Source organism: Diospyros lotus, chromosome 10 (genome assembly GCF_014633365.1).
Source record: "Diospyros lotus cultivar Yz01 chromosome 10, ASM1463336v1, whole genome shotgun sequence".
Classification (NCBI taxonomy): Eukaryota; Viridiplantae; Streptophyta; class Magnoliopsida; order Ericales; family Ebenaceae; genus Diospyros; species Diospyros lotus.
The window spans coordinates 27,308,477-27,335,300 of NC_068347.1; the positions used below are offsets into that span (position 1 = coordinate 27,308,477).

Consider the following 26,824-nt stretch of genomic DNA (forward strand, 5'->3'; position numbering starts at 1 on the left):
AGCTAATCCACACTGATGTGTGTGGACCAATGAGGACAGAGTCTCTTAATGGGAGCAGGTATTTCATCCTTTTCATTGATGATTTTAGTAGGATATGTTGGGTGTATTTCATGAAGCACAAATCATAAGTTACAGCAATTTTTTGGAAATTCAAAGCTTGGATTGAAAATCAGAGTAGCTGTAAAATCAAAGTAATAAGGTTTGACAATGGGATCGAATACACAGCCCATATGTTTGCAAAATTTTGTGAAGATGCAGGGATTGTGCATCAATTTTCTGCTACAAATACACCTCAGCAGAATGGTGTGAGTGAAAGAAAAAACAGAATCATAATGGAGATGGCTAGATGCTTGCTATTTGAGAAGCATATGCCGAAAAATTTTTGGGCAGAAGCAGTTAATACTGCTGTATTTTTGCTGAACAGGCTTACAACAAAAGCCTTAAAGGGAAAAACACCTTTTGAAGCATGGTATGATACTAAACCCCATGTGTCAAATTTAAAAATTTTTGGCTGTTTGTGCTTCACTCACATTCCAGATGCAAAGAGAGGAAAGCTAGATGAAAAGGCAGAATATGGAGTTCTAGTGGGGTACAGCACAGTCACAAAAGGATACAGAATTTTCCAACCACTAACTGGAAAATTCATCATTAGTAGGGATGTGACATTTGATGAAGATGCAGAATGGAATTGGGAAAAGGCTGAACCAAAAAGACAGACAACAGAAAAAAAGGAAGTAGTTGAGCTTGATGAAGACAATGATGATGAACTACCCATAAGAGGGACAAGGTCCCTTGCTGAAATTTATCAAAAATGTAGTGTAGCAGTTCTGGAACCTGCTAGTTATGAAGAAGCAGCAAAGGATCCTAAATGGATCAATGCAATGCAGGAGGAAATGAGAATGATTCATAAGAATCAGACTTGGGAGCTTGTGGACAGGCCTTTACACAAAAAAACAATAGGAGTCAAGTGGGTTTACAGGACCAAGCTGAAGGCAGATGGGACCGTGAACAAACACAAAGCTAGACTAGTGATAAAGGGCTACGCACAACAGTTTGGAGTGGATTTTTCAGAAACCTTTGCACCAGTGGCAAGGTTGGACACAATAAGGCTACTCCTGGCAATTGCAGCACAACAACAATGGAAAATTTATCAGCTTGACGTCAAATCCGCCTTCCTAAATGGTTATCTGCATGAAGAAATTTTTGTTGAACAACCTGAGGGATTTACAACTGATCCTAGTAAGGTTTATTTACTTAAGAAGGCTCTATATGGGCTAAAACAAGCCCCAAGAGCTTGGTATGGCAGAATTGATGAGCACTTGATAAGCATTGGCTTCAACAGAAGCCTGAGTGAGAATACTTTATATGTTAAAATAGAAAAATATGAAATTATTATTATCTCACTATATGTGGATGATTTGCTAGTGACAGGGAGTAATGAAGAGCTTGTCAAGGTGTTTAAGGAGCAAATGATGGATGCATTTGAGATGACAGACCTTGGTGAGATGGCTTTCTTCCTTGGAATGGAAATCTAACAATCAAAAGGTGAGATTTTTATTGGTCAAAAGAAGTATGCTAAGGAAGTGTTAAGAAAATTCAAAATGGAGGAATGTAAGCCTGTGGATACTCCACTAGCGCAAAATGAGAAATTTTGTCCAGAAGAAGCAGCTGAAATGGTTGATGAACGTTTTTATAGAAGCTTGATTGGTTGCTTAATGTACTTGACAGCCACAAGGCCCGATGTAATGCACTCTGTCAGCTTACTTTCAAGGTTCATGCACTGTGCCAAGAAAGTGCATCTTATAGCTGCTAAAAGAGTGCTAAAATATATAAAAGGGACATTGGACTTGGGAGTTAAATTTAGAAAAAAAGATGAGTTAGTCCTACATGGATATGCAGATAGTGATTGGGCTGGAGCTTGCGAAGACATGAAGAGCACCTCGGGTTACCTATTTAACTTGGGTTCAAGGTGTTTCTGTTGGAGTTCAAGAAAATAGGAAGTTGTTGCTCATTCAACTGTAGAAGCTGAGTATGTGGCAGCAGCTGCTGCAGTTAACCAAGCTCTATGGTTAAGAAAGATCATGATTGATCTAAGGCTGGCACAAGAAGAAGCAACTGAAGTATTTGTGGATAATCAGGCTGCGATAGCAATTTCGAACAACCCAGTGTTCCATGGAAGAACCAAACACTTCAAGGTGAAGTACTACTTTATCAGGGAAGTGCAGAAAAATGGTGAGGTGAAGTTGGTATATTGCAACACAAGTATTCAACTTGCAGACATTCTAACAAAGGGTTTGTCCAAGGCAAGGTTTGAATTTTTGAGAAAAAAAAATAGGGGTATGCAGCAAAATTAGCAAGGAGGAGTGTTGAAAAGTGCTATATTTGCTGCTAAAGATCAGAAGTTGAAGAAGTCAAATAGTTGAAATTGTTGAAGATTTGGTGGAATAACAGAAGCTAAAAAATTGCTGAGTTTTTGAATTTGATTATGAATTTCAGTTACTTGTTTATTTTAGGGATTTCTTATTGAGTTTGTTACATTTTTTTCTGTATAAATATATTCATAAGTTAATGAATGAACTATCAGTTTTTGCGGTCCATTACCTCTGTTACTTATTTTCTGTAGTATTTCCAACACTTTGCATAATCAGTGAAGAGAAGAGAACCAAATAGAGTGGTCCTCCTGAATTAAGATGCTGAAGCTGAAACTCCATGTTCCGACAGACTTGCGTCCTTTTTTTAAGCAGTAACAAATGGATGCCGTTTATTTCTCTATGCTGTTTTTGGCTCCCAAGATGTAGGTAATATTTGTAACAGAGTTTGTTGTATTGCTGTATTTCTGTATTTTGTTTTTGTTATATTGATGTTTTGTATGTTACTGTTGTTAGTTTGTTTGTTGTATTGTTTAGTTTGTTATATTGCTTTGCTGTTGTTAAACCAATGGCATTCTTGTAATTAGACGATGTATTAGTTCTAGGGTATTTAAAGCCGAGATCTATGAATAAAACGATCAATAAGGCATTTTATATCTTTTCTTTCTCTCTCTGTTTCTGATAATTTGATTGCCAATGTACAGGAAAAAGGCTCTTAGCCCTGCTGGATTCATGGCCTTGTACTAGATCAGATTATTATCTTAGGAGCTATGGCATTCTCCTTGCTGCTCTTTCTTTTCTTGCTTAATGTTCATGTGGACCAATCCACTCTGTATTGGTTTCACTGAAGTTATGAAGCGTGGATCATCTGAAAGTTTAGCTTTGGATGATGTAGCAAGTGACTTTTACTCTTTAGATATTGGTGTTACCATTTAGTCACCAAGTTATGAAATAATTGCTACATTTCTACCATTAAAAGTTGCTCTCTCTCTCTCTCTCTCTCTCTCTCTCAGAGATAACCAGAAGTGAGGTTGCTCCTCTAAGAATAAAGTTAAGTTCTATTGTTTTTTTCAACTTTGCAGTGCAGCTGTGGATTTCCTACACTTGGCAAAATATTTTTGTGTTTTTCGTTTGTTTGCCTCTTCATCTTTCTTCTCCATATCCAGTAAATGACAGCCTCTGAAGATGATGAAACAAACAGAAGGTGATTGAAATATTATGTGAGCTGTGGATGAAGCAAAAAAGAATGGCATATTTAGGTGGAACTTGGATAATTGGCTTCTTGTTTGGTTTTAGGTTGTGAAACTCAATAAATATTTGCACCTTGTAGTGAATGTTTTTCTTAGCGAGTATTGCCAATGCAGGGTGAAAGTTTCATGGAGTTTCATACCTCGTGGTTCAGTTGTGATGCTTCTTGTGCTCTTTTAGTTAATTAATATCTACTGCGTCGTACAATTAAGATTTTATTTTACCTGTTTTTCATTATTGTGGCATTGTGATTATGTTTTCTCAAGTAGATTTACGCTTATGCAGGAAGTACCTGAACCAGTACCAATGGCGAGGCTGAAGTTGTTCAACCTGTGACAGAACAAAATGCGATTGCTCATGTGCTTATGATTACGAAGGCAATGAAGGTACCAAGCTATAGTGATCGAAAATAACTCTAGGACTAGAGAGGGGGAAGTTGAAAAGTGGGATGAAATGTGGAGGAAAAGAGCGAGCCTCCCAGAGATGTCCCTGATGGTGTTTTGTGAACCCACCCTTGTTGTCTAGCATCAACTTACATGATACATTCTTAATAGGAGGAGAACAATAGTTGGTTTTGTTGTGTGTGAGTGCATGTGCCAAGTGTGTCGGAGTGTTTATTGTCCTATATTGCTTGGCAAGGAGATTCTAAGTGGGTATAAATAGCTCACATCTTGATATTGAATTTGGGCCCTAAGGAGCACCCAAATTTTATGAGTGGGCGAACTCATATCTACGCGTGTGCGCCACCGCTATCCGTCCAATCAGTTGGTTCAAATCAATAAAATAATATATTAAATAAATTTTTACTAAATAAAAATAAAATTTATAAAATATTATTAAATAAAATTTTAATCTTAATTATCTGGACACCTTTCCAGAAATTGCATGCCTCCCAAATAATTTCCTGCAGTGCTGTCGCAGTCCCAGCCCAGCACCTTTTATAGATTTCATGTAGCGTTTTCTAATTTTGTCTTTTCCATGTTGTGGTTCGAGTTTCTTTTCCAGATTTCATGCATGGATGTTTTATCTCTATGTTTATATATATGAGCTTCTAGTTCTGCAAAATAGTTTTGAAGCTCCACTCTCTCTTCTCCTAATACGAAAATTTTGAAAAAAATTTATCTCCATCCCACCAACTGTTCACTAGTGAGTTTAAATTTATTTCCAATCTTTCTTCAATCCAAAATAGATAGCAAAATCCTCTTTCAGTTCTGCCAACTCCAGTTGTTCTTGGCTAGTGTTCTGCCGGTAAAATCGTTTCATTCTGCTAAAACTATCACCATAGTCTGCTAACTGTTGGTACAGGACGATTCTATCTTCAGGACAGCGTGTTTGCACGACTCGATCTATCATATTTTTCGTTCGTTGTAATCATACTGTCTGCATAGGCCATTATTTATAGCTTTCTTATACCGATTTTATATAATTATTGTTGTTTACTCCAATAGGTTTTATGTTAATTGTGGAATTGTGTGTAGGTTTCTTGGGAATAATGAAGCACAACTAAACTAATATAGTAGTTATTGGTGGGCTGGCAGACAGTGAAGTGAAGGTAGCATGTGATTGGAATGGCCAATGGGACCTGGCAAGATGAAGAAGGAAAATGAGCAGTGTATTGATGATGAAGGCTCTTCTTTCTTGTGTGTTGTGAATGAATAATATTCTTGTACAGAGTGTTGAAAATTTTGTTAATTATCAAAGCTGAGCTCCCTTTTCATCAAAATTAGAGCATCCAAACCAAACTTGAATTGAATGCACATCTTTCGTACCCTTCTGCTTATTAACACTCACCTCCTTCAATCCTCAACTATTAGGTCTAAGTTTGGAAGCATATTCTTGTATAGCAGACTTGTTTGATTTTTAATCTCCAGGAACAGGATGGCAAGCACAAGCACAAATATTAAGAGAGGAGAGAGAAAGGCAGAGATATGAAAGTGATTATGTCATCAATTTATCTACACCACATTAACATTTAATAGTTAAAACCCATTGATTGTAAAGGTAATTAACAATTTTAAATTAAGAGATAAATTTGATATAATTATTAAAAAATAAGAAATTTGGTCTAAAATTAAAATTAATTTGAAAGTTTAGTTTTTTTTTTTAATTTATCCAATAAATTCAATTTTCACTTTATTTTTAATTTTAGACTCATTTTTTTTTCTATTTTTTTCCAATATAGGTGTCCAATTTTAACTTAGTATTTATTTTTAATTATAAATTATTATTTTTTAGTATCATTATTTATCATTAATTAATGACACGATAAATTATGTTAGATGAATTTGTTAATGCACTAACAAGAATTTGTCAAGTAAATACATAATAAGATAACAAAACTCACATGATTTTAATTAATTAGTAAAATTTTTATCACTTTACCTCCATACATAACAAGGTGACAAAAGTCACATGATCTTAATTAAGTGGTAAAGTTTTTATGACTTCACCTCAAGTTTTGTAATTTTACCTAACATATCTTGTTATATTATAAAAGAAACATAACTTGTTTTCTCTATAATTATCTGTAAAATGTAAGAATTTTAGTTAGTAGTTTTATTATTATTATTGTGATGCTTTTGTTTTTGACTTAATTTCATTCTTCGGTAATAAAGTGGCTGATCCGCCTTGTCAACACCTTCCTCCACCTTTTCGCCGCTTCACTGAGGCTCGACGACCTCGCCGTCGCCCAACGGCCACAACCCCCCAGTTCTTCCCCGTAATCTCTCTGTCTCTCTGTCTCTCTCTCTCAGAACACTGCCTTTTGTTTTCCTTTTACTGTATCAGTGTGATTCTTCTTCTTCTCTTTGTCTTTTGTTTCGATGACACTCACCGCCCTTGTATTGCTACTGGTTTTGCTTTTGGCGTTTGACTGAATTCCTCTTCTGGAGTTTCTAGTTGCTATTTAAGAAACCATCAAACATTTCCGTATGGAGGCCGTATGCTGCCATTTCTTTTTTTTCTTCTTTTATGCTTTCGTCAAGGTTTGTTCTTTGATGATGATTTAGGCGATGAGTTTAGCTTTGTACCTGGAACTCGATTCGTTATGTTTGGAGGTCTTGGCCTCCCGTTTACTTAATCCCAATTTTTTTATCCTTACCTTAGTTGTTATTTAATTTTTACTGACTTTCCATTGCCACTTGCAGAAGAGATCATTCAGGCTGATCATGACTACTTGGTGAATAAGACGTGTGGCTTTGTTTCTCGTTCCTTACCATTTTTGGGTCGAAAAGCGTTTTTATCAGTGCAGTCATGTCGACTAATGAACCTGTTGTTTCAGTTGAGTGGCTCCATGCTAACTTCAGAGAGGCTGATTTGAAGGTATGTGATTGGGCTTTTTTCCATTCTATATTTTGTGGGTTAGGTTGATTTTAACTTTGATTAAATGTTTGTGTTGTTTTAACGCTTTTTAACAACTTTGGTAGTAGATCACTCGCTCGGTATTTGAAGAAGAAAATGAGTATTGTAGACAAAGTTAATAAAAACGCTATGGAACAGTTGAAGTTGTGAAAAAACTGTCAAAGGAAACTTTCATGTTTTCTTTTCCTTCATCCTCAAAATAGCAGCCTTGTTTCTTATAGTTTACCTCAGACATGGTTGTATGGGGTCAGAGCCCGAACCATACTCTGCTTGTCTGTTGATGCTTCATTGATCTGAGATTTCCACGAGATAAAATGCAAAAGGATGAATCAACTTTAATTCATACTTACTATAAGATGTCATTCTCAGTCAGGTTGCATTTGAATAGTTTTAGTAAATTCGTTCTTTTATCTTATGCAATTCTATCCATCCTCACGCCCTATGTTACATGGATTCAAGTATGACAATCACTTGTGGGTGTGTGCCACATGTCATGGCCTTCTTAGATCCTTATAGTAGGATACCATGATATGTATCTCAGTATCTGGAAGTTGGGTGTGGGTATGCAGACATGGTGTGAACAGTTAAATGGTCCAACCATTGCATAATATTCTGAAATAAATGATATTACCGTCTGGAATGTACTTCGAATCAAAAGAAATTTATAGGGAAAATGATATTTATATCTCTTATCCATGTTTTAGTTTTGAAATTTTTCTTAATTATCAAAGGCAAGCTTCTTTTTCATCAAATATTGTAACGGGGCTCTGACATATTGCTCGTATCCTTATACTTTGTTATATCTGGAGAACATGGATATTAAGGTGAATAGAAGAGTCCATGTAACACATCTGGTCGAGACATCACTTTATTTATAATGAATAAGATTATGAAAATTTTCCTTGCTTGCTTTAAGTGCAGTTGTTCACACCCCCCCCCCCCCCCCCCCCCCCAACCCCCAACCAAAAAAAACCTTGAATGCGTTTTCTATATTATTATCATAATATTTTAATATTTACATTTTCAGGTGTTGGATGCATCCTCATATCTGCCAGATGAACAAAGGAATCCATTTGAAGAGTATCAGGTATTCCTTTGGTTTTTTCTTGAACTAGTTAGCTATGATTTCTTCTTTAAATGATGTTAAAACACTGTATATTCATTTGAGCATTTCTTTTTTTCTTTGTTATTGAATAAATATTCTTTATGCAAATCATGCCATTAAAAATCCAATTATTGGAGTTAAGGACTTACATGATATTCAAAAACCATTCATCTTGAGCATCTATTATTCTAGGATACCATATTAAAAGTCTTTATGTGAGTTTTATCCTGGTTCCTTTCTTTTCATTTTTTGTTACAAGAATGAAACAAACACCAAGTCTTAATCCCACTAGGTGGGGTTGGTTCCCTCTGTTAATATTATTAGTATTTTAATTTGGGCTGGTGTTGCTTGAATAGGTTGCCCGTATTCCTGGTGCCCTTTTCTTTGACATAGACAGGATATCAGATCAAACTACTGACGTAAGATGGTTCTTTCAATGCTTTTGTGTTTATTATATTAGTGCTTTGGAAATGACAATTATCATAAAAGAAGTGAAATTACTTTGAGGTATTTACTCCAAATTATATTTGCGACATGCCACTTTCCCTTACATATAAATTAGTCTGTCTCAGTTGCCACACATGCTGCCATCATCAGGAGCCTTTGCTGCTGCTGTTTCAGCACTTGGTATTGAGAATAAAGATGGCGTTGTTGTTTATGATGGCAAGGGAATTTTCAGTGCAGCTCGAGTTTGGTGGTGAGTAGCATCTCTGGTATTCAAGATCCTAAGTTGTCATTTTAACTTTTTATCATATCATTTTCCCAAACTCTATGAGCTAATAATGATAATGAGTGCATGTAATTGAATTAACAGGATGTTCAGAGTTTTTGGGCATGACAGAGTCTGGGTGTTAGATGGAGGCTTGCCAAGATGGCGTGCTTCAGGCTTTGATGTTGAATCTAGTGCTTCTAGTGATGCCGTTATGAAAGTGAATGCTGCCAACAAAGCCGTACAGGAAGTATATCATGGACTAGCAGTAAGCCTTTTTATTCAAGATAATTACTGTTTTTATTTTTAGTCCGCCATTTATCCAGGATGCAAGCCTTTTTTTTTTTTATTGCATGAGTATTATTTGTCTTATTTCAGGCTCTATACATAATGTTTTTATACGTACCTTATATTGGACAAATATTTCTGGATATGCTTTTTCCTCGGTTACTTTAGTTTAGCATTGTTACCACAAGATCTTAGTGAGCATGTCAGAAACAGAAAGCTTATGGAACTCTGAATTAGGATATTTTTTATTATGGTGATAATCAGGATATCTCCCACCCCTTTGCCCTAACTCCCCTAAACCTCTTTCAGGAAAAGGAAAATACAAGTTCTTCTTGTCTAAAGCATGCCTCTTATGCTGTGGACTGTTCTGCTTGTCGCTTAGACTTTCTGGGTATTGATTATTTTGTAGATATGCTGATGAGAATCATGGAGGGCCGACTAACAATGATGCAATCGGACAAGTCAACCTTGTCAACCATGTCGGAATTGGATGATTGACAAGATTTGCGCATAAAAAGGAATGGTTGTTGATTGACTGGTTGATTGCAAGATTTGAGCGCATGATTGATTGATTGATTGGTTAATTGATTGATAAAATTTGAGAGCATAAAAAAGAATGGATGGTTGATTGATTGAAAAGATCTGGGAATATAAAAGGAATGATTGATTGATTGACCAGATCTAGTTATTTATTTATTTTCTATGTAATTTAGGATTTTTATTAATTTCCATGTAGAATTAGGATTTAATTATTTGCCTATTTAAAGGCTTTTCCATTGTAAACATTAGACAGAAATTATTATGAATTTTTGAATTTGAGAGATTTATCTCTTTTATCTTGTTCTTCAATGAACAAAATTTCGAACTTATCAATGGAGTGATTCCTTTGTGGCGTTCAAAACCCGAACTTATCAAAGATCTGGGCAGTCTTTGTGGCGTTCAACAATTCTTGGTTCTTGCTTCCGTATAATCAACGAGTCTAGATTTTAATATAGTCTAGGTTCTTGGTTCGTGAATCAACGGGTTGGAATTCTTTGCCTTCTATCCGATTTTGGCTTTTCTGGGATTCGTTTCAATCTTTTGTGGGTTCCTTTGGCCTTATCCCATTGTGGGTTCACATCATATGCGAATCGTTTGAAGTTACATTGATACCAACTTTATGTAATTGACACCAACTATACACAAATTAAGACTGGAACTTGTGTTAATATAATTTAGGTATTTTATTTTATTTTTAAGCTTTTAAATGTATTCTTTGGCTGCAGTCTCTCTTTCATGCATATTTCCTTTTATATCATCCTCTGCTTTTATTTTTTATTTTTGTATTTGAATTTCTATTGCCTGAATAGATGTTCAATGGATCTGGCTATTGCAGGTTGGCCCAACAAAATTTCAGACCAAATTTCGGCCCCATTTCATCTGGACATTCCAACAGGTATGTTTCTTCAAAATTAACAGGCCTTTCATTTTTCACAAAAATATATGTTTCCTATTTCATCTATTTTTCATGACTATGATTTGTGACTGGAAAGGGATAAAATATATCAGCTGTGTAAGAGCTGTGTATATTCCTGCTAGTGCTACTGTTAACTATAGTCTTTAAACCTTACCATGAAGTCAGTAACTTTTTATATTTCTTTGGAAACCAATGCACTTTTTTGCTTGTTTAGGATTTTAAACCAAAATTTGGCTGACAAAATGTTTCGGTAATAATTGCTTTTACTGGAAGCAGTGGTCATCCAATCTAAGGAAACTGAGGAGAGTGGCATCAACTTGTTAGGCTTTATTCTTTCAAGCAGTAAGTGACGTGGTTTCTCTCCACTTCTGCTGAAAACAATGGCATAGTTGGTATGTAATATGTATATTTAACCCAGATAAGAATGTCATTGTTGTCACTCTCCGAACTTAGGTATAGGAAATGGTGTTATTCATGCTCCGCTTCTGAAGATGCATTTGGTAATTAAAAACAAAAAAATTTAGTGATCCTTAAAACAAAATATGCTATCTTTGACATAATAGCTGAGCACCATAAAAAAGTGAAGTCATGAAGCTATAAGTAACAGGTTTTGTCAAAAAGTAGAGATTCATTAAGACTCTGTAATGGTGCTGGCAGAGGAGGATGCAGGTTTTGTCTCACAATGACTGAAATTTAATCTCCTAGTAGAGAATTTTCTTTATTGGGTTGATTGTACTCTAGATGCTTACTGTTTTGATATATCACAACTTATTTCTCATGATGTATTCAGATCTTACAAAACATTGAGGACAAAACACATCAACACATTGATGCCCGTTCAAAGGCCAGGTATATCTAATATTTCCTATTGTTTTATCAGCAATTGAGGTGTTCACAAATAAATGGAGGGAATGGTTATTGTCTGTTTGAATGTTAACAACTTAATTAACAGCCAACTAGCTAGTGAAATTAGCTACACAATGATCTTCACAAATATTCCTGATTGTTTGAATTGCAGAAGTTTGTCCTACCATCTTGTCTGGTTTATGTGAAGGCTGTATTTTACTTTCTAATCTAGTTGGAGGATGGAAATTGGGTTCTTTTTAAAAAGCATTCTGATGCATGGTAGGAATCACTTGCTTGATTTCAATCCTTTGCAGGTTTGATGGGGTTGCACCAGAACCTCGAAAAGGAGTAAGAAGTGGTCATATACCAGGCAGCAAGTGCATTCCTTTCCCCCAGGTAAAGAATTTTCTCTTATTTCTTGCTCTCCATGCATTTCTGAATGTTGGAGCAAGAATTTTTGCATGACAGAGGTCAACTTATTTCCTTCAAACTTGATAAAAATCTTAATCCCAATTAAGTTTAGTATCATGGACCTGTCTAACTATTGGTTCTTTGTTGAGCTCTATCCTTGATTAATTGAGGCAAAGTTGGAACAGTGAAGGCAGTCTTGGAATTGGTGTCTATGAGCTCATCCAGTTAGTATGTCCAGCATCCATGCAAACACTTCAATCCTATTCTCCTCCTCTTTCACTGTGGTATCTCCCTACACCCCACGACCACCCATCCCCCCCCCCCCCCAAAAAAAAAAACTTTTATTCTCTTCACCTGCAGAGAGTGATGTAACCATATGGAGTCAGTGGGTTAAATTATACAAAAAAATCCCTACGCAAGGACAGGTCCCAAGGATGAAACCTTTGTCCCATCCTTGCCTTCAGGGCCAAAGGTGAAAGTCAGAAGCCAATTGCAAATGATGCAAGGTGCTGCCACGTGCTCGCCTCTATTTGAATAACCTAGTTATGGCAAAGATTGTAGTTACTTTTGCAGATCGGTCTTGAAATGGTAGAAAGTGAAAGAAAAGAAAGAAGCCCCACCCTCACCCCCACATTGGGAAAAAAAAAATACCATCATTTCTCAACAGCTCAATCTGGAAGCATCTGAACAGTATTTGTATTATTTGGGAAATTCATCCAGGACTCAACCTGTTGTAATTCAGTTAGGTGAACATGGTTTGGGTGTTTTATTACTGTATTTTACTAGGATGAGGCAGTTTGACGTTCTGTTTTTCCTTGGATTGTAATCTTCTTGATTATTGGACTTTAAATTTTGATGAAGCTGCATTGATTTTATCTTGGGCGTTTCCTTGATTAAAATATAGTTGGAATTGTTGCAGATGTTAGATGACTTACAAACACTTTTACCCACTAGTGAGCTTAGGAAAAGGCTTGAACAAGAAGGTAATACGTTATGTCTTACTAATTGCAGGTGTCTGATGTCTCTAGCTACAATGCATTTTTGTTATCACTGAATATATGTTAGTCTAGTCAATCATGTATGTATTTTCAAATTAACCATTTCACTTTGCTGTGCTTGTGTTTGCATAAGTATTATGTGACCATGTGGGTAATAAGTTGGACTTGAACACAATTATTTTACTTGTGCAATGTATACAAACTGTGAAGTAATGCATGCATATTCTTATACCTATTTGTGTGTGTTGTACGCGCATGCGTGCTTGTAAAATATACAGCCACCAACAGAATTATTTGTGTGGCTGTTCTTTATATTCATAGGTGTTCAGTGAGATCACTAAAGTTACAGGCTTTGGTAAAGAGAATCTACTTTATCAAGAAACTAGCTGGAAGAAAATAAATAAAGAGAACAAAATTGTAGGGAAATAAGCTCCTAGTTTTATATTAAAACAGCCCTAAAATGTCTACACACTTGAGCTTGGTATGTGATCCTGAGAATACAATTTTTATCATTTGCATTTGGCAGTCAATTCTATATACATACACGCATATGCACATGTCATTTAGTTAACTGTATCATCTCAATATTTCTTCTTTTAGTAATCAATATTGTGGTCATTTGCTATCAGCTCTACAGAGTTTGAGAAAATCTGACTATAAACTGTTGTGCAGGCATCTCTTTGGATAGCCCTGTTGTGGCTTCATGTGGAACTGGTGTAACAGCTTGCATTCTTGCCCTGGTTAAAAATTTTCTTGCTTCCCTTTAGGACTTTTGCCGCATTACATCTTCCAATTTTTTGGGTGTATTTTGTTATTTTAATGTTATTTCATTTCCTGAACTCTGCCTACCAAAACAACATGTTAAGCTTTCTTCTTCCATATGCGGTCGGCTACATGTATGTTTTTTTAAGTCATATATATCTATAGTCTTATTTTTTGTCAGGCCTGTATGACTCATGCCATACCTTAGAGTTTCTCAGTCAAACTTTTCTTGGTTTCCCTGTCTCTTTTGCAAAAATACTTATCCTATTCATTCACTCTTCTCATTGAAACCCTTATTGGTCTTCTCCTCAACCATCTTAATGGACTCTACCCGCCAGTCCGGGAGGCAAAAAGGACACCACTCAAATGAAACCAAAAATAGAAGAAATTCAAGAAAAGAGGGGTGGGGGTTTATCATATTCTTGTTATAATGTACCTACGTAGACGACATCATGTTAAAGAAATGAGCTTGTTCTTCATCCAGAACAACCTTAAATCTGGTTTCCTGATGACAGAAGAAAAAAACGGATTATCCTTTGCATAAAAGAGGAGGAAAAATCATTTAGTTCTAATACTCTGAATGTTTTCAGGGTCTGTATCGACTGGGGAAAACTGATGTTCCGGTGTATGATGGGTCATGGACAGAATGGGCTACACATCCGGCCAACGCTGTCTCCACTTCCACTTCCACTTCCTGCCCTGTTTGATTAACACTGGGGATTTTGATGATAGAAGAAGCTATATGTAAAAACTGATGAGTTGAGACTTGATCTGTGATTATTTGTTTTATGTGATAGAAGACAGTTGCTGGGATTGAATTCTTTGCAGTTATTTGTTTGGGAGGCGACTCATGAAACTGTTGTGTGTGAGTGTATTGTGTTACGTGTGTGGGAGTGTTTGTCCCACATTGCTTGGTGAGGATATTCAAAATAGGTATAAATAGCCCAAATCTTGATATTAGATTTGGGCCCGAGGAGCACTTAAATTTTGTGAGCGGGTGAACCCATACACATGTGCGCCGCCGAACAATCATTCGATTTGGATCAGATCAATATGAATAAAATAATATATTTTTTAGTAAAAATTTATTTAATATATTATTTTAATTAAAAATTTATTCGAACAGGACACCATTCCGGAAATTGTTCTGCGTATCCAGCGCATTTGCGGAGTGGCTATCACGGCAGTTCCACTTCCAGAAATCCTTCCCGATTTCATGTAGCGTGTCTCCTCCATGTCATGGTCCCGGCGCCTCATTTTTCATATTTCATGCGTGTTTGTGTCGGGCTGTCCCAGGCTTTGTATATATATACAAGCTTTAAGTTGCTCGGGAAGAAATCTTTTGGAGCTCCATCATCTCTCTCTTCTGTTAAATTTTCAGAATTTCCTCACTGTTCATCAGTGAGCTTATTTCATTTCTCCAATCTTTCTTCTTATACACCACTTCGAGTTTTGTCAGGTAGTTCTCGACTGCTATTCTGCCGGTAAAATCGTTTTATCCTACTAAGACTATCGTCGTAGTTTGTTAGTCGTCAGTGCAGGACGATTCTGTCTTTAGGACAGCATGCTTGCGCGACTCGATTTGAATTAAATTTATTTGTTCATTGCAGTGTTGTCTATTTCGGCCATTAATTATAGCTTTTTGTACTGAATTTTATATTAATATTGCTGTTTACTCCAATAGAAACGGAAGAAGTTAAGCAAAGTGAGAAATATGTCATAAATGAGCCAGCTTTATTATTGTTTCTGGTTCGGATTGTGTCAATATATTGGCATTGTCGCATTGGTGCTCCCATGGGTCATAAATGGCTGAGCAGTTTTGTAGAGTAATTTCAAATGTGATTAGTTAAAAAAGAAAAAAATAATAAAAGGCGGCCCGGGGGGGGGGGGGGGGGTGGCTTTAGAGTTACGAGCATCATATAATTAATTATTTAAATTTGGAAAGATAGCATCAGATGATCGCGTGGCCTAATGGATAAGGCGCTCGCCTCCGGAGCGGGAGATTGTGGGTTCGAGTCCCATCGCGATCGTCCCTTTTGATTCTTTTTCAGTTTCCTTCATTTACTTGAATAAAAGCCACACCACACATATCCAAATTGGAGGGAATCCAATTACGCAGGCTCAAGAATTTATTTTGATTTTCTACTTTATCCAACAAAGTAAGACAAAAGAATTTTTTTCTTCTATAATTACTCTTTTAAAAAAAATCACAATATCAATTGTAAGATAAAATATGATATAAATTATCTTCCTTCATTAACATTTTCTAAAACTTCTTCATATGAAATGGAATTGAAATTTTTTATCTCATTATTTCTACACTAAAGGATTACGGCAACTAGAAAATATAAGTTAAAATTTTGTCACAATATTTCTTAGCATGGAGTTGTATTGAAAATTATGAATATTGTGTTATCAATTCTAATTTGAATAAAATAACTTGTAGTTGGTGGGAATAACGCTTATTAAAAAAGAAAAAAAAAAAAAAAGTCACTTACAATCAACTAACTAATAGAAAATTTTCGGGTATGGCTGGCTAGACATTTGGGGGTTGGTTTTGAGTCTCTAGCGTTTTAATTTCTCCAATTTTCCCATCTTCCAAAAGGTAAAAGCGGGCATTGCCAATTTGTAACTTCAAAGCCTTCAATCTCTTACCGCATGTCACAGTAAACCCTGCTGCTGCAGGCGCATTGCACAAGCACAAGTTGCTCTTCTACATATTTTTATCTTTTCTCTCGTTCTTCGTTCGGGTTCAGGCTTCAACTATTTTAAATAATCATCAGCTTTCGTAATTTTTATTAAGTTTATTTATTTATTTATTTATTTTTGGTGGGGGGAGGGGGGGTTATTATACTGTATTTTCGTAATTCTGTTCTTTTCTTTTTTTTATTCGTAGTTTGCTTGAGACTTGAGAATTACTGAACATGCTTGATTATCAAAAGTTTCCTTTTTCCTTTATAGAAAAATTTGCATGCCAATGATGTTAAAAATAAATAAATAAAAATGCTCGAAGGAACAAAAATTCTACAATTTTTCATATATTGATGTTACGCAACATGTTCCCAGTTGATGGCAACATGTTATATTCACATATGGGGTTATTTTGATTGAACCTATATTAATACATATACATTTATATATATGCGTACATATATTTATCCACTAACTCTTTTAACTGTAAATATCACCATCCAGCCTGGTTGAAAGAAATCAAGACCAATAAATGTTTGGTTGGAGGAACCAACATAAAGAGGTAGTCATCTCTGAAACAAAAATAACTACAACAAAATAAAGTAAAACTACCCGGTGTGTGAGATTTCCTCCCCGAGTCTTGCGTTTCATCAACTATATCGACCGTCGAGTCGAGCATCGAGGGTTTAGCCAAAATGAATCATGCAAACATAGATGGATCTCCCATAAAAAACAAAAGCCCCAGAGCAAGAATGCAAGACATACAATGCAAATAATTGATGAGGCTGCCACAGATAAAGAGAACCAAGATAAAAAATTATTTGCCATGCCATCATGATCTACCACAAGAACCAAGTATAGTTCCTTGGAAGAGAACTCAAAAACTCAACGCCAAGGAATGCTGTGTGTTCATTACCCGCTGGAATCCACTTATTCAAGTTCGATCCACTCTTATAATTAAACTCTACACGAGTTCCATTCTATTATGGTTCTTATCAGCTCTGGTCAAAAAACCTCCCAAACATAACAAAAGCATCCGGAAAACCTTATAAACGCGAACAAGACAAAAGTGCGATTCAAGCATCGTCAAGTGCAAGGACTCCGGGGAGCGATTTTCCCTCAAGCAGTTCCAAGCTGGCACCACCGCCAGTCGAGATGTGACTCATCTTGTCAGCAAGACCAACCTTCTCTACGGCTGCTACAGAGTCACCTCCCCCAATTATTGTTGTCACCCCCTGGCCACTAAGGTCTGCCAATTTCTTTGCAATGACCTGTTCATGACAAACAGATACGCAATTTCAATGATGGAATCCAACACATGGGTGATGCTAGAACTAGATTTTGAAGAGGAATGTGGGCTGTTTATGTACCTCTGTTCCTTCGGCAAACTTTTCAAACTCAAACACGCCCATAGGTCCATTCCAGATAATGGTTTTTGTGGTATCCAAGGCCTCACCAAATGACTTGATTGAATCAGGTCCAATATCCAATCCCATCCAGCCATCAGGGATACCAGACGCTGGGACAATCTGCATAACATATTAACCATTGCTTAAACCACTTTCAGACATGAAGTATTCAATTAAACTAAACACAGAGGACCAAATCCAACGACTTCACTTATTTTAGATGAAGAGAAACAGATCAAACTATAAAACTTTTGGCAAGTAGAACAAGCTAGGTTGCATGTACGCCCAAACCACTCCAGGTTCATCATTGGGAGAGACAATTGATTATTTTGTGTGCACGCGTGTATTGTGGGGGACAGGCTAACCTTGCTATTCGCATCAGCAGCAAACTTGTCAGCCACAACCACATCAGACGGGAGAAGTAAAGACACTCCTTTAGCCTTGGCCTTCTCAAGGAGAGATGTTGCAAGATCAAGCTTGTCTTCCTCCACAAGTGATGATCCAACTGGGTGCCCTTGGGCCTTGTAAAATGTAAAGATCATGCCTCCACCAAGCAAGAGCATATCAACCTTCCCCAACAATGACTCAATCACGCCAATCTTAGTTGATACTTTGGAGCCACCAATAATTGCAGCAAATGGTCTCTTGGGATTAGCCACAGCTCCAACAAGATAGTCAAGTTCCTAAAACCAAAGAAGTCAACGTGTCTACTGAATGTAAGAAATAGAAATTAGCATTTATCAAGATTCAAGAAAGGGGGAGAAGCAAAAGGAAAAGAAACGGTAATTAGTTAAAAACTGGCAAATAAGGAATAGCTTAGGCATGGCAACTGTAAATTGTAATGGAAGTAGATAACAAGAATGAATATGTTCTCCATACACGGGCTGACCAAGATAATTAAATATCAAGTCTCTAAAAATTTAATATACAAAAACTTCTCTGTTTACATGCCATTAATCCTTCTCTTGGCTCATTATATTGTGTGCGTGGCTCATCAAATAAACCAAGCTACCAGGCAGATCAAGCTAGCTCTGAATGAAATAGGGGTGGTTATTTATGACATACAACATGAAAATCTTAAAAGGATTAATTTAGATCTTATTGCATTTATAGCTCAACATCAGCATAAAATAGCATGAGAGCTATGACAGCAAAGATCAAAATTTTGGACTGAATATGAACAATGCATGCTAGGGTAAGTTCAAAGTCAAACCCTTGTTCCCCTTAAGAAGGATCAAGTCTAGTTCTGCCAGTGCCAAGTAACCATTTACCAAATGATACGCACATTTAACATGGTAAAATTTAGCTCCTCAAAGTAAGTAGCCAAAAGGGATACAAGCAATTGTAGAAGAAAATACAACCTTCTGCATGAGGAATCCAGCAACAGAGGGTTTCAAGTACTTGGCCACCCCCTCAGTGGAAGCATGTGCTCTATGAGCAGTACCGAAAGCATCATTCACATACAGATCTGCAAGAGATGCTAGTTTCTTTGCAAATTCAGGATCATTCTTCTCTTCCTCTTTGTAGAACCTCACGTTCTCCAGCAGTAGAGCACCTCCCTCCGGTATTTCAGCCACCAATTTTTCAACTTCTACACCGATACAATCATTTGCCATTTTAACCTGTTATAAGCACATGAATAACAATCAGAGAGACCAGCCAGATCAGTGACTACCAATAAAGCCAACTAAAACATATGATAAAATACAGAAACCTACCTCAACACCAAGAAGCTCAGACAGCCTTGGCACCAGAGGCTTCAAGCTGTATTTTGGTGTAACACCCTTAGGGCGTCCCTGCAACAAACAGAGTTGAATAAAATTATAATAATCTCAAAAGTACACTTGAATTATTGAGGATATGACAATAGCCTTTCCCCTTCCAACTCTTTTTCCCAAAAGCATTACGAGAAATGAACCTTTTCAATCTTCAATTAATACCAGTGAAGGAAATATTAATAGGGTTTCAATATAATCTTTTTGAAGAATCAAATAAAAAAAATATCAAAGCACAACAAGTGCTTTATGCAATCTTATGAAATGATGAATTCATCATATGAATCACTCATCAAAGATGCAGTAGCTTCCAGAGTAAAAACATGGCAAAAATAGAGAAATATATAATTTAATATGAATGATACACCTAAATGAGCAACTCCGCCTAGGGATGTTATCCATTGTCGGTTCCAACCCCGGATAAAAGAGGAGGGTTGTGTTAGGTAGCCGACAGCCAACGTAAAACCTAATCAGATTCAAAATATTAACTCTAGACAAACTATGAAAAACCGTTGGAGCGTAACCCTTCATAACGACGCGCTACACTGCCGACGTGTAGTATTAAGTGAGTTAAGGCAGCTGCATCGGTGCCTGGATGTAGTGATAAATGAGCAAGGGTCTCCGCATTTACTTGGACGGATGTGAATAAAGAAGCTAGTCCAAAATAAAAAACAAAATCAAATTCAAAACCAAAGCCAAAACCAAAATCATAGATTAAGGATTGGGTCATGGAACATAGGAACATTAACAGGCAAAGCTATAGAAGTGGTAAATGTGATGATTAAGAGAAAGATTACTATTATGTGCCTTCAAGAGACGAGATAGGAAGGGAAAAAAATAAAAACTTTATCACAAACTAGATATAAAATATGATACACAGGAAATGATCGAGCGAAAAATGGAGTGGAGATTATTATGGATAAAAGCTTAGTAGATGAGATAGTGGATGTAAAGAGAATATGAGATAGGATTATTATGGTGAATGTTGGTCTAGAAAGAATGACTATGAATATCTTTAATACATATGCACCACAAGCGGAGTTAAGTGAGGAGATAAAAGCAAAATTCTATGAGGACCTAGAGGGCAAATGATCCTAAGAGGAGAGAAAATGATTATAGGAGGTGACTTAAATGGTCACGTGGGTAAAGACGGAAACGGCTATAGAGAGGTACGTGGAGGGTATGGATTCAGGGAAATTAATAATGAAACTAAGTCTATTCTAAATTTTGTTATGGCATATGAGCTCATCATAACCAATATTAAGTTCAAAAAACGGGATGAACACTTAATCACATATAAAAATATCATATCAAGTGCCCAAATATATTACTTCCTCATGAGACAAAAATGATCGATTATGTTGTAGGGATTGTAAGATGATACTTGGGGAATGTTTGACTACTCAACATAGACTTTTGGTACTTGACGTCCAAGTAAGAAATTGGAAGAGAAAAAATCACATAAAACAAATTCCAAGAATTAGGTGGTGGGATTTAAAATGGGAGAAACAACTAATCTTCAAAGAAAAATTAAGGAGTAGAAAAGAATGGAATGGAGAATGACAAGCAAACCAAATGTGGAGAGAAATGGCTACTACCATAAGAAGCACAGGAAAGGTAGTCCTTGGAGAGACAAATGGTAGAGCCCTAAACCTTAAGGAGTCCTAATAGTAGAATGAAGAAGTACAATTGAAAATTAGAAATAAGAAAACTTGCTATAAGGCTATATATTAGTGCAACAATGAAGAAAACCTAAAAAATTATAAAGAAGCGAAAAAGACAGCAAAATTAGCTATTAGTGAAGCAAGGTCAAAAGCATATGAGAATTTATATAAACGACTAGATACAAAAGATGGAGAAGGGATATATATAAATTAGCTAAAGCAAGAGAAAGAAAAACAAGGGATCTAAATCAAGTGAAATGCATAAAAGATGAAAACCAAAATATATTAGTGAATGAGGGAGCGATTAAGGAGAGATGAAAAGAGTATTTCACAAAATTATTCAATGATGATGGAGACACAAAAGTTAGGTTGAAACATCTTAGTAACTCCGAATAGAACGTGAGTTACACATTTTATCAATGCATAGTTCAAATGAAATAAGGCAAGCATTAAAAAAGATGAAAAATCATAAGACGGTGGGACCGGATAATATACCAATAGAAGCATGGAAATGCATGGGAGAAGAGGGCATCTATTAGCTAACGAAATTATTTAACGCGATCCTTAAATCAAAAAAGATGTCAAATGAGTGAAGGAAAAGTACTTTGGTTCCCATATACAACAACAAATGAGATGTTCAAAATTGTTAAAATTATAGAAGAATTAAGTTAATGAGCCATACCATGAAACTCTAGGAAAAAGTAATAGAGCAAAGACTCAGAAAAGAAACAAATGTCTCGGAAAATAAGTTTGATTTCATGCTTGGTATGTCAACAATGGAAGTTATATACCTACTAAGGCGCCTAATGGAAAGGTATCGAGATCATCAGAAGGACCCACATATAGTGTTTATAGATTTAGAAAAAGCCTATGACAGGGTCCCTAGAGAAGTATTATAGAGGGTTTTAGAGAAGAAAGGAGTCTGAATAGCCTATATACAAGCCCTTAAAGACATGTATCACGGTGCAGAAACAAGAATCAGAACATGCAGAGGGGATACTGAGCCGTTTAAAATTATAATGGGACTGCATCAAGGTTTTGCACTAAGTCCATACTTATTTGCTTTAGTAATTGATGAACTCACTAAACACATTCAGACAGAGATGCCATGGTGTATGCAAATTGCAGATGACATAGTGTTGGTGAATGAAACAAAAGAGAGAGTGAACACTAAGTTTGAGTTGTGGAGAAACAATTTAGAATCTAAGGGATTTAAATTAAGTAGAAGGAAAACATAATATATGGAATGTAAATTTAGTAAGAATGCAAGAGTGGCATAGTTCTGAAAGGGTCCTGAAGCATGAGGCGCGAGGCGCACGAGGCGAGGCGCGCCTTTGCGAAGCAAGGCGCACCTTTTAGAAAAAAGACTCAAAATCTTGTAAAATCATAAAAAACTATCAAATTATCAATAACACATGCATATCATTAATGATTCATAATATTCAAATTCTAAACTAACATCATCAAAGTTGATTCATTCATCATGCAAATTCTAAACTAGAAACATCATCATAGTTCAAACTTAAAGTCTCAAACTCAAACAAGTACCAATCATCATGCAAAATTCTAAACAAACATATAAACACTACAAGTCCACAATCAATAAAGAAGTTTTAATCAATCATCAAGGAGATCATCAACATCAAGGTCAATATCTTCATCATCCCCTTCAATCAAGAAAATGTTTTCATTTTGAAAAATGTTATTTTCAAGTCTGGAAGATTAGCGCATTATAAGGAGACATATAAGAAAATGTTTTTATTTTAAAAAATTAAAATGATTTATAATGAATTTTTCAAGAAATAGTAGGTATGCATTTTGGGGGTGATAAAATTGTTAAATCCTGAGTTTGTACTAAAATCAAAATTCTATTTTCTTATTCTTATGGATTTTGATTTTTTAGATATTTTTATTGAATCCAAATGGGAGATACTTTCTTATTTACATTTATGTATTAAAGTAAATGGAAGGTAAAATATAAATAAAAAAAAAATATGGACATTTACTTAAACTAAAGAAATGTAAATATGTTGTAATGTATACATGTTGGAACTAAGAAGAGGGAAGGAATTGGGCTGCCTAGATTTTAATTAAAACCTAGGTTTCATGAGACGCGCCTCTCGCCTCGGCGCCTCACCGTGCAAGGCGTGCGCCTCATTGAAATCGCCTCGCCTCGCCTCGGCCCAGGCGAAGCGCTGAACTAGCACCTTGCACCTAGGCGCACCTTTAACAACTATGAAGAGTGGAGGATGTTATAATAAAATTGAAAGACCAAATCTTACAAAGAAAATACTATTTTCGATATTTGGGATTAGTGATTCAACAAGATGGAGAAATTCATGAGAATGTCACGCATAGAATTAAGGCAGGTTGGCTAAAATGGAGAAATGTGTCGGGAGTGTTATGTGATGGTAAAATCCCATTAAAATTGAAAGAAAAATTCTATAAGACAGCTATAATCAGTCTTGTTGTATGGCTCAGAATGTTGGGCAGTCAAATAATAGCATGAGCAAAAAACGAGTGTAGCGGAGATGAGAATGCTAAGATGGATGTGCGGCCATACAAGAAAAGATAAAATTATAAATGAGATTGATCGTAACAAGGTAGGAGTACTGCCAATCGAGGAGAAAATGAAAGAGACTAGACTAAGATGGTTTGGACATGTGAAAAGGAGACCAAGAGATGCTCCTGTGAGGAGAGTTGATGATATGGAATAATTAGTCAAAAAAAGCAGTAAGCAGACCCAAGAAAATTTTGGAAGAGACATTAAAGTTTGATATAAAGTGTATGGGCCTAAATGAATATATGACAAAAGACATAAATACATGTAAGTCTATAATTCATGTAGCCGACCCCACATAGTGAGATAAGGGCTGGATATGTTGTTGTTGTTGATACACCTAAATGAGCAACAAAAACCAATCCTGTAATTGAGGTCGGCCAACAAGATTAGCCAATGGCATACGAAAACAGTATGAGAGTCCAAAAAATGGTATATCACAACTCGAGGAACACACAGATGTAACACTAAGAATCAATCAAGCTAAAAGAAAGGAAATTTGTAGGCATTATACAAATACCGAAGTAAGGTAATAGTATATGTCCAATATGAAAGCACTAACCCATTCAACAAAAGAATTACAACAAAAAAAACAAATTGAACAAAGCAAAAATTCAAGTAACATTTAGCATTGCAATTTTTCTATCTAATTTTATACTTTCTAGCGTTATAATGAAAGATGGAGCCATGATTTCCAACAAAACATCTAATCATCCAAAAAATAAGCTTGGTAAATAAACAAAGCTTTCAAAAAAAATACCCTGCAAAACAATTGGTATCTAATTAGTCTTAGACGCACCAGTACAATAACTAAACTATCTAAAAAAATATGTAACTTTTATCTTCTCATCAAACCACGTGAAAGTAATAAATAAATCTTGAGCACAAATTCCATAAACAAGAAAAGTTCCAACAAACCAAAATAGCGGACACTAAGTTGCACCGAAATCAGGAAGCAAATAAATCAGATTATAATTACTTTTAGTTTCTATTCCCTCCACAAATCAATATGCAAACAAATCTCCCTACTTAGAACTCTGATTTATCACTGAAACTGTACCAGTTTTATGCACGATTCAATCATTTGATAGAGATCTCTACTCCTTTTGTTCTTATTTCCTAAATAAGAACAGCTCCATTTTCTTTCATCATTCCCTCAACGGATCCATGTTCCAACCACACCCTACAACGAAAAAATACATTTCATGAAGGAGACAACAACACAGAAGGACGTCGGTAGATACCAGGTGAGAAGAGAGGATGACTCTGGCGCCGTGGCCCATCAAGTACTTGATGGTAGGGACAGCAGCTCGGATTCTAGTGTCATCGGTGATACTGAAATTGTCATCCAGAGGAACGTTCAGATCCACCCTAACGAACACCTTCTTTCCCTTCAAATCGGCCTCCTTCAAGGCGCCTACGCTCTTCTTCGTCGCCATTTCGCCTTCCTGCGAACAAAAATCAACAGATCAAATCACCGATCACGTTATTCCTTCTCAAATACAAGGAATCGGTGGATTTTACGGATTCGAACTCACCGATCCTCGGATCAAAGTGTAATCAACGCAGCTGCAGACAGAGATCTCGTGAGTGCGGTGAAAGCAACGGAAAGTTGAATCGGGAAGAGTGTATTTGTAAGAGTGAGACGGCGCAGGATGAGGAGGGTTTTGCTATAGAGAGCGGGGGCGCATTATGCGCATCTACTTGCGAAGATTCGTTTTTCGGTCAAGGCCCGAGCCGTGCGTTTTATGTTACCACTAGCAGTATTATTATAGTCTGTTGGCAGCACACTGGTACGAAAAATAAGCTTTGAATTTATTTTCTTTAAAAATAATTATAATTAATAAATACCAAGCATAATATAAAATAATTATAAATAATTTTTAATTATATAGAAACAATGTCACCTAATCTAATCTGTAGAATAATAATTTATCATTTTTTACAATAAAATTAAAAAATAGAACAGGCTAAAATAATTCAGATTGACGGATGCATAAAATATAATAATATATGCATGATGTCATATCTTAGATTTGACATAAGACCTATATTATTATTCATATTAACATATATATTAATATAAAATATATACCATTATTCATATTATAATACATTTACTTCATTATTTATTTTGAGGTGTTTGTTAAATTGATTAAAATAAGAAACATTCAAATAAGGTTGGAATATATTCCGAATTAAGATATGAAATGATTAAGATAAGATTATAAAATATTTTAAAATTTTTATCAAACTGTTTGTTAAATTTTTTAAAATACACTAAAAAATACAATTTTTTTTTCTTATTTATAAAAACTAATATATGCTTATCTTGAGGCGAGAAATATAATCATATCTTAAAAGATCAAGATAAATGGTCATTAATGATTTTTTCAAAAGTTTTCAGACAAACTTAGTGAACATATTAAAAATGATAGAAGTCTGAAATACTTCCTATATCTTAATTTTTTCACTTCATATCTTGATTAATAAACTCCCATTGACAAATAATTGGCGTTCAATTCTTAGATAATGTCACTCATTTTTTTGACTTTATGATTAACATCAATAAATAATTTTTGTAACAAATAAAAAACTCATAATATTAACTTATTGTTTCTAAATTTGAACCTATTTTACCAAGTTAAGCATTGAGAGACATTTTAAGAGACAATCCCAAGCAATATTCCCAACCCTTTACAATATTACATATCCAACACAAGGATTTAATGCTGGAATTGATAGAGAGTCTTGTAAAGGAACTTACATTCTGGATTTGAAAAAAAAAAAAAAAATTAATAAAACCCAATTCCATAATTCAAATCTCAAATTTAAACAGTCCTAGTTACTAGATAAAATATTTACTTGTTATATAAATATTATAGTGAAAGATATATTCTTCAAGAATATATAGAGATAAACTTTCTCCCATGATAAAAAAAAATTAATTGATGAAAAAAATAAGTATACCAATATAATAGATCAAAATATATATATAATAATTCTATTTAATTTCAGACTTGGTACAACCCAAGATCAGCATTCCCTTTAATTTGCACAACCAAAAAACTTATTCTGAAAATCTAGAAGGTGGTATTTTCTAATGTCAACTTTTGTATTTGAAAATTATTTGATGGAAATTTCTAATGTGAATGAGATTGATAAAGTAATCC

The 26,824-nt window shown here is 35.4% G+C and overlaps 2 protein-coding genes and 1 non-coding gene across 8 annotated transcripts; 2 read left to right on the top strand and 1 right to left on the bottom strand.

Moving 5' to 3' along the window:
• Nucleotides 1-6,216: 6,216 nt before the first annotated feature.
• On the top strand, nucleotides 6,217-14,379 carry LOC127812035 (thiosulfate/3-mercaptopyruvate sulfurtransferase 1, mitochondrial-like). Of its 6 annotated transcripts, none has more exons than XM_052352301.1 (12): nucleotides 6,217-6,336; nucleotides 6,764-6,938; nucleotides 8,005-8,064; nucleotides 8,439-8,501; nucleotides 8,655-8,779; nucleotides 8,897-9,059; nucleotides 10,455-10,514; nucleotides 11,326-11,384; nucleotides 11,696-11,777; nucleotides 12,697-12,775; nucleotides 13,463-13,530; nucleotides 14,143-14,379. In XM_052352301.1, the coding sequence occupies exons 2-12, from the start codon at nucleotides 6,870-6,872 to the stop codon at nucleotides 14,257-14,259; spliced, it is 945 nt and encodes a 314-aa protein (XP_052208261.1). In that variant the 5' UTR covers nucleotides 6,217-6,336; nucleotides 6,764-6,869; the 3' UTR covers nucleotides 14,260-14,379. The 6 variants fall into 6 exon arrangements, with proteins under 6 accessions (XP_052208261.1, XP_052208260.1, XP_052208266.1 ...); XM_052352300.1 differs by lacking the exon at nucleotides 6,217-6,336 and adding an exon at nucleotides 6,370-6,601; XM_052352302.1 differs by lacking the exon at nucleotides 6,217-6,336 and adding an exon at nucleotides 6,373-6,601 and having other exon boundaries at nucleotides 12,712-12,775.
• Nucleotides 14,380-15,509: 1,130 nt separating this feature from the next.
• On the top strand, nucleotides 15,510-15,582 carry TRNAR-CCG (transfer RNA arginine (anticodon CCG)). Its single transcript has one exon. It is a non-coding gene; the product is annotated as a tRNA-Arg (tRNA).
• Nucleotides 15,583-17,038: 1,456 nt separating this feature from the next.
• Nucleotides 17,039-25,357, bottom strand: LOC127811674 (phosphoglycerate kinase, cytosolic). The gene is made up of 7 exons (XM_052351757.1): nucleotides 25,190-25,357; nucleotides 24,896-25,099; nucleotides 19,371-19,448; nucleotides 19,014-19,274; nucleotides 18,018-18,335; nucleotides 17,614-17,772; nucleotides 17,039-17,514 (listed from the first exon to the last, which is right to left on the bottom strand). Exons 2-7 carry the CDS (start codon nucleotides 25,088-25,090, stop codon nucleotides 17,320-17,322), a joined length of 1,206 nt encoding a protein of 401 aa, XP_052207717.1. The 5' UTR covers nucleotides 25,091-25,099; nucleotides 25,190-25,357; the 3' UTR covers nucleotides 17,039-17,319.
• Between the last annotated feature and the right edge of the window lie 1,467 nt (nucleotides 25,358-26,824).

Excerpts from the sequence above, each read along its gene's own strand:
- LOC127811674 (XM_052351757.1), bottom strand. The coding sequence starts at position 25,090 with ATGGCGACGAAGAAGAGCGTAGGCGCCTTGAAGGAGGCCGATTTGAAG. Across the intron at positions 19,449-24,895 it reads TCATCCTCTCTTCTCACCTG|GGACGCCCTAAGGGTGTTAC; the intron begins GTATCTACCGAC and ends TGTTTGTTGCAG. Across the intron at positions 17,515-17,613 it reads AGTTTGCCGAAGGAACAGAG|GTCATTGCAAAGAAATTGGC; the intron begins GTACATAAACAG and ends TGTCATGAACAG.
- LOC127812035 (XM_052352301.1), top strand. The coding sequence starts at position 6,870 with ATGTCGACTAATGAACCTGTTGTTTCAGTTGAGTGGCTCCATGCTAAC. Across the intron at positions 8,065-8,438 it reads ATCCATTTGAAGAGTATCAG|GTTGCCCGTATTCCTGGTGC; the intron begins GTATTCCTTTGG and ends TTGCTTGAATAG. Across the intron at positions 11,385-11,695 it reads GATGCCCGTTCAAAGGCCAG|GTTTGATGGGGTTGCACCAG; the intron begins GTATATCTAATA and ends AATCCTTTGCAG.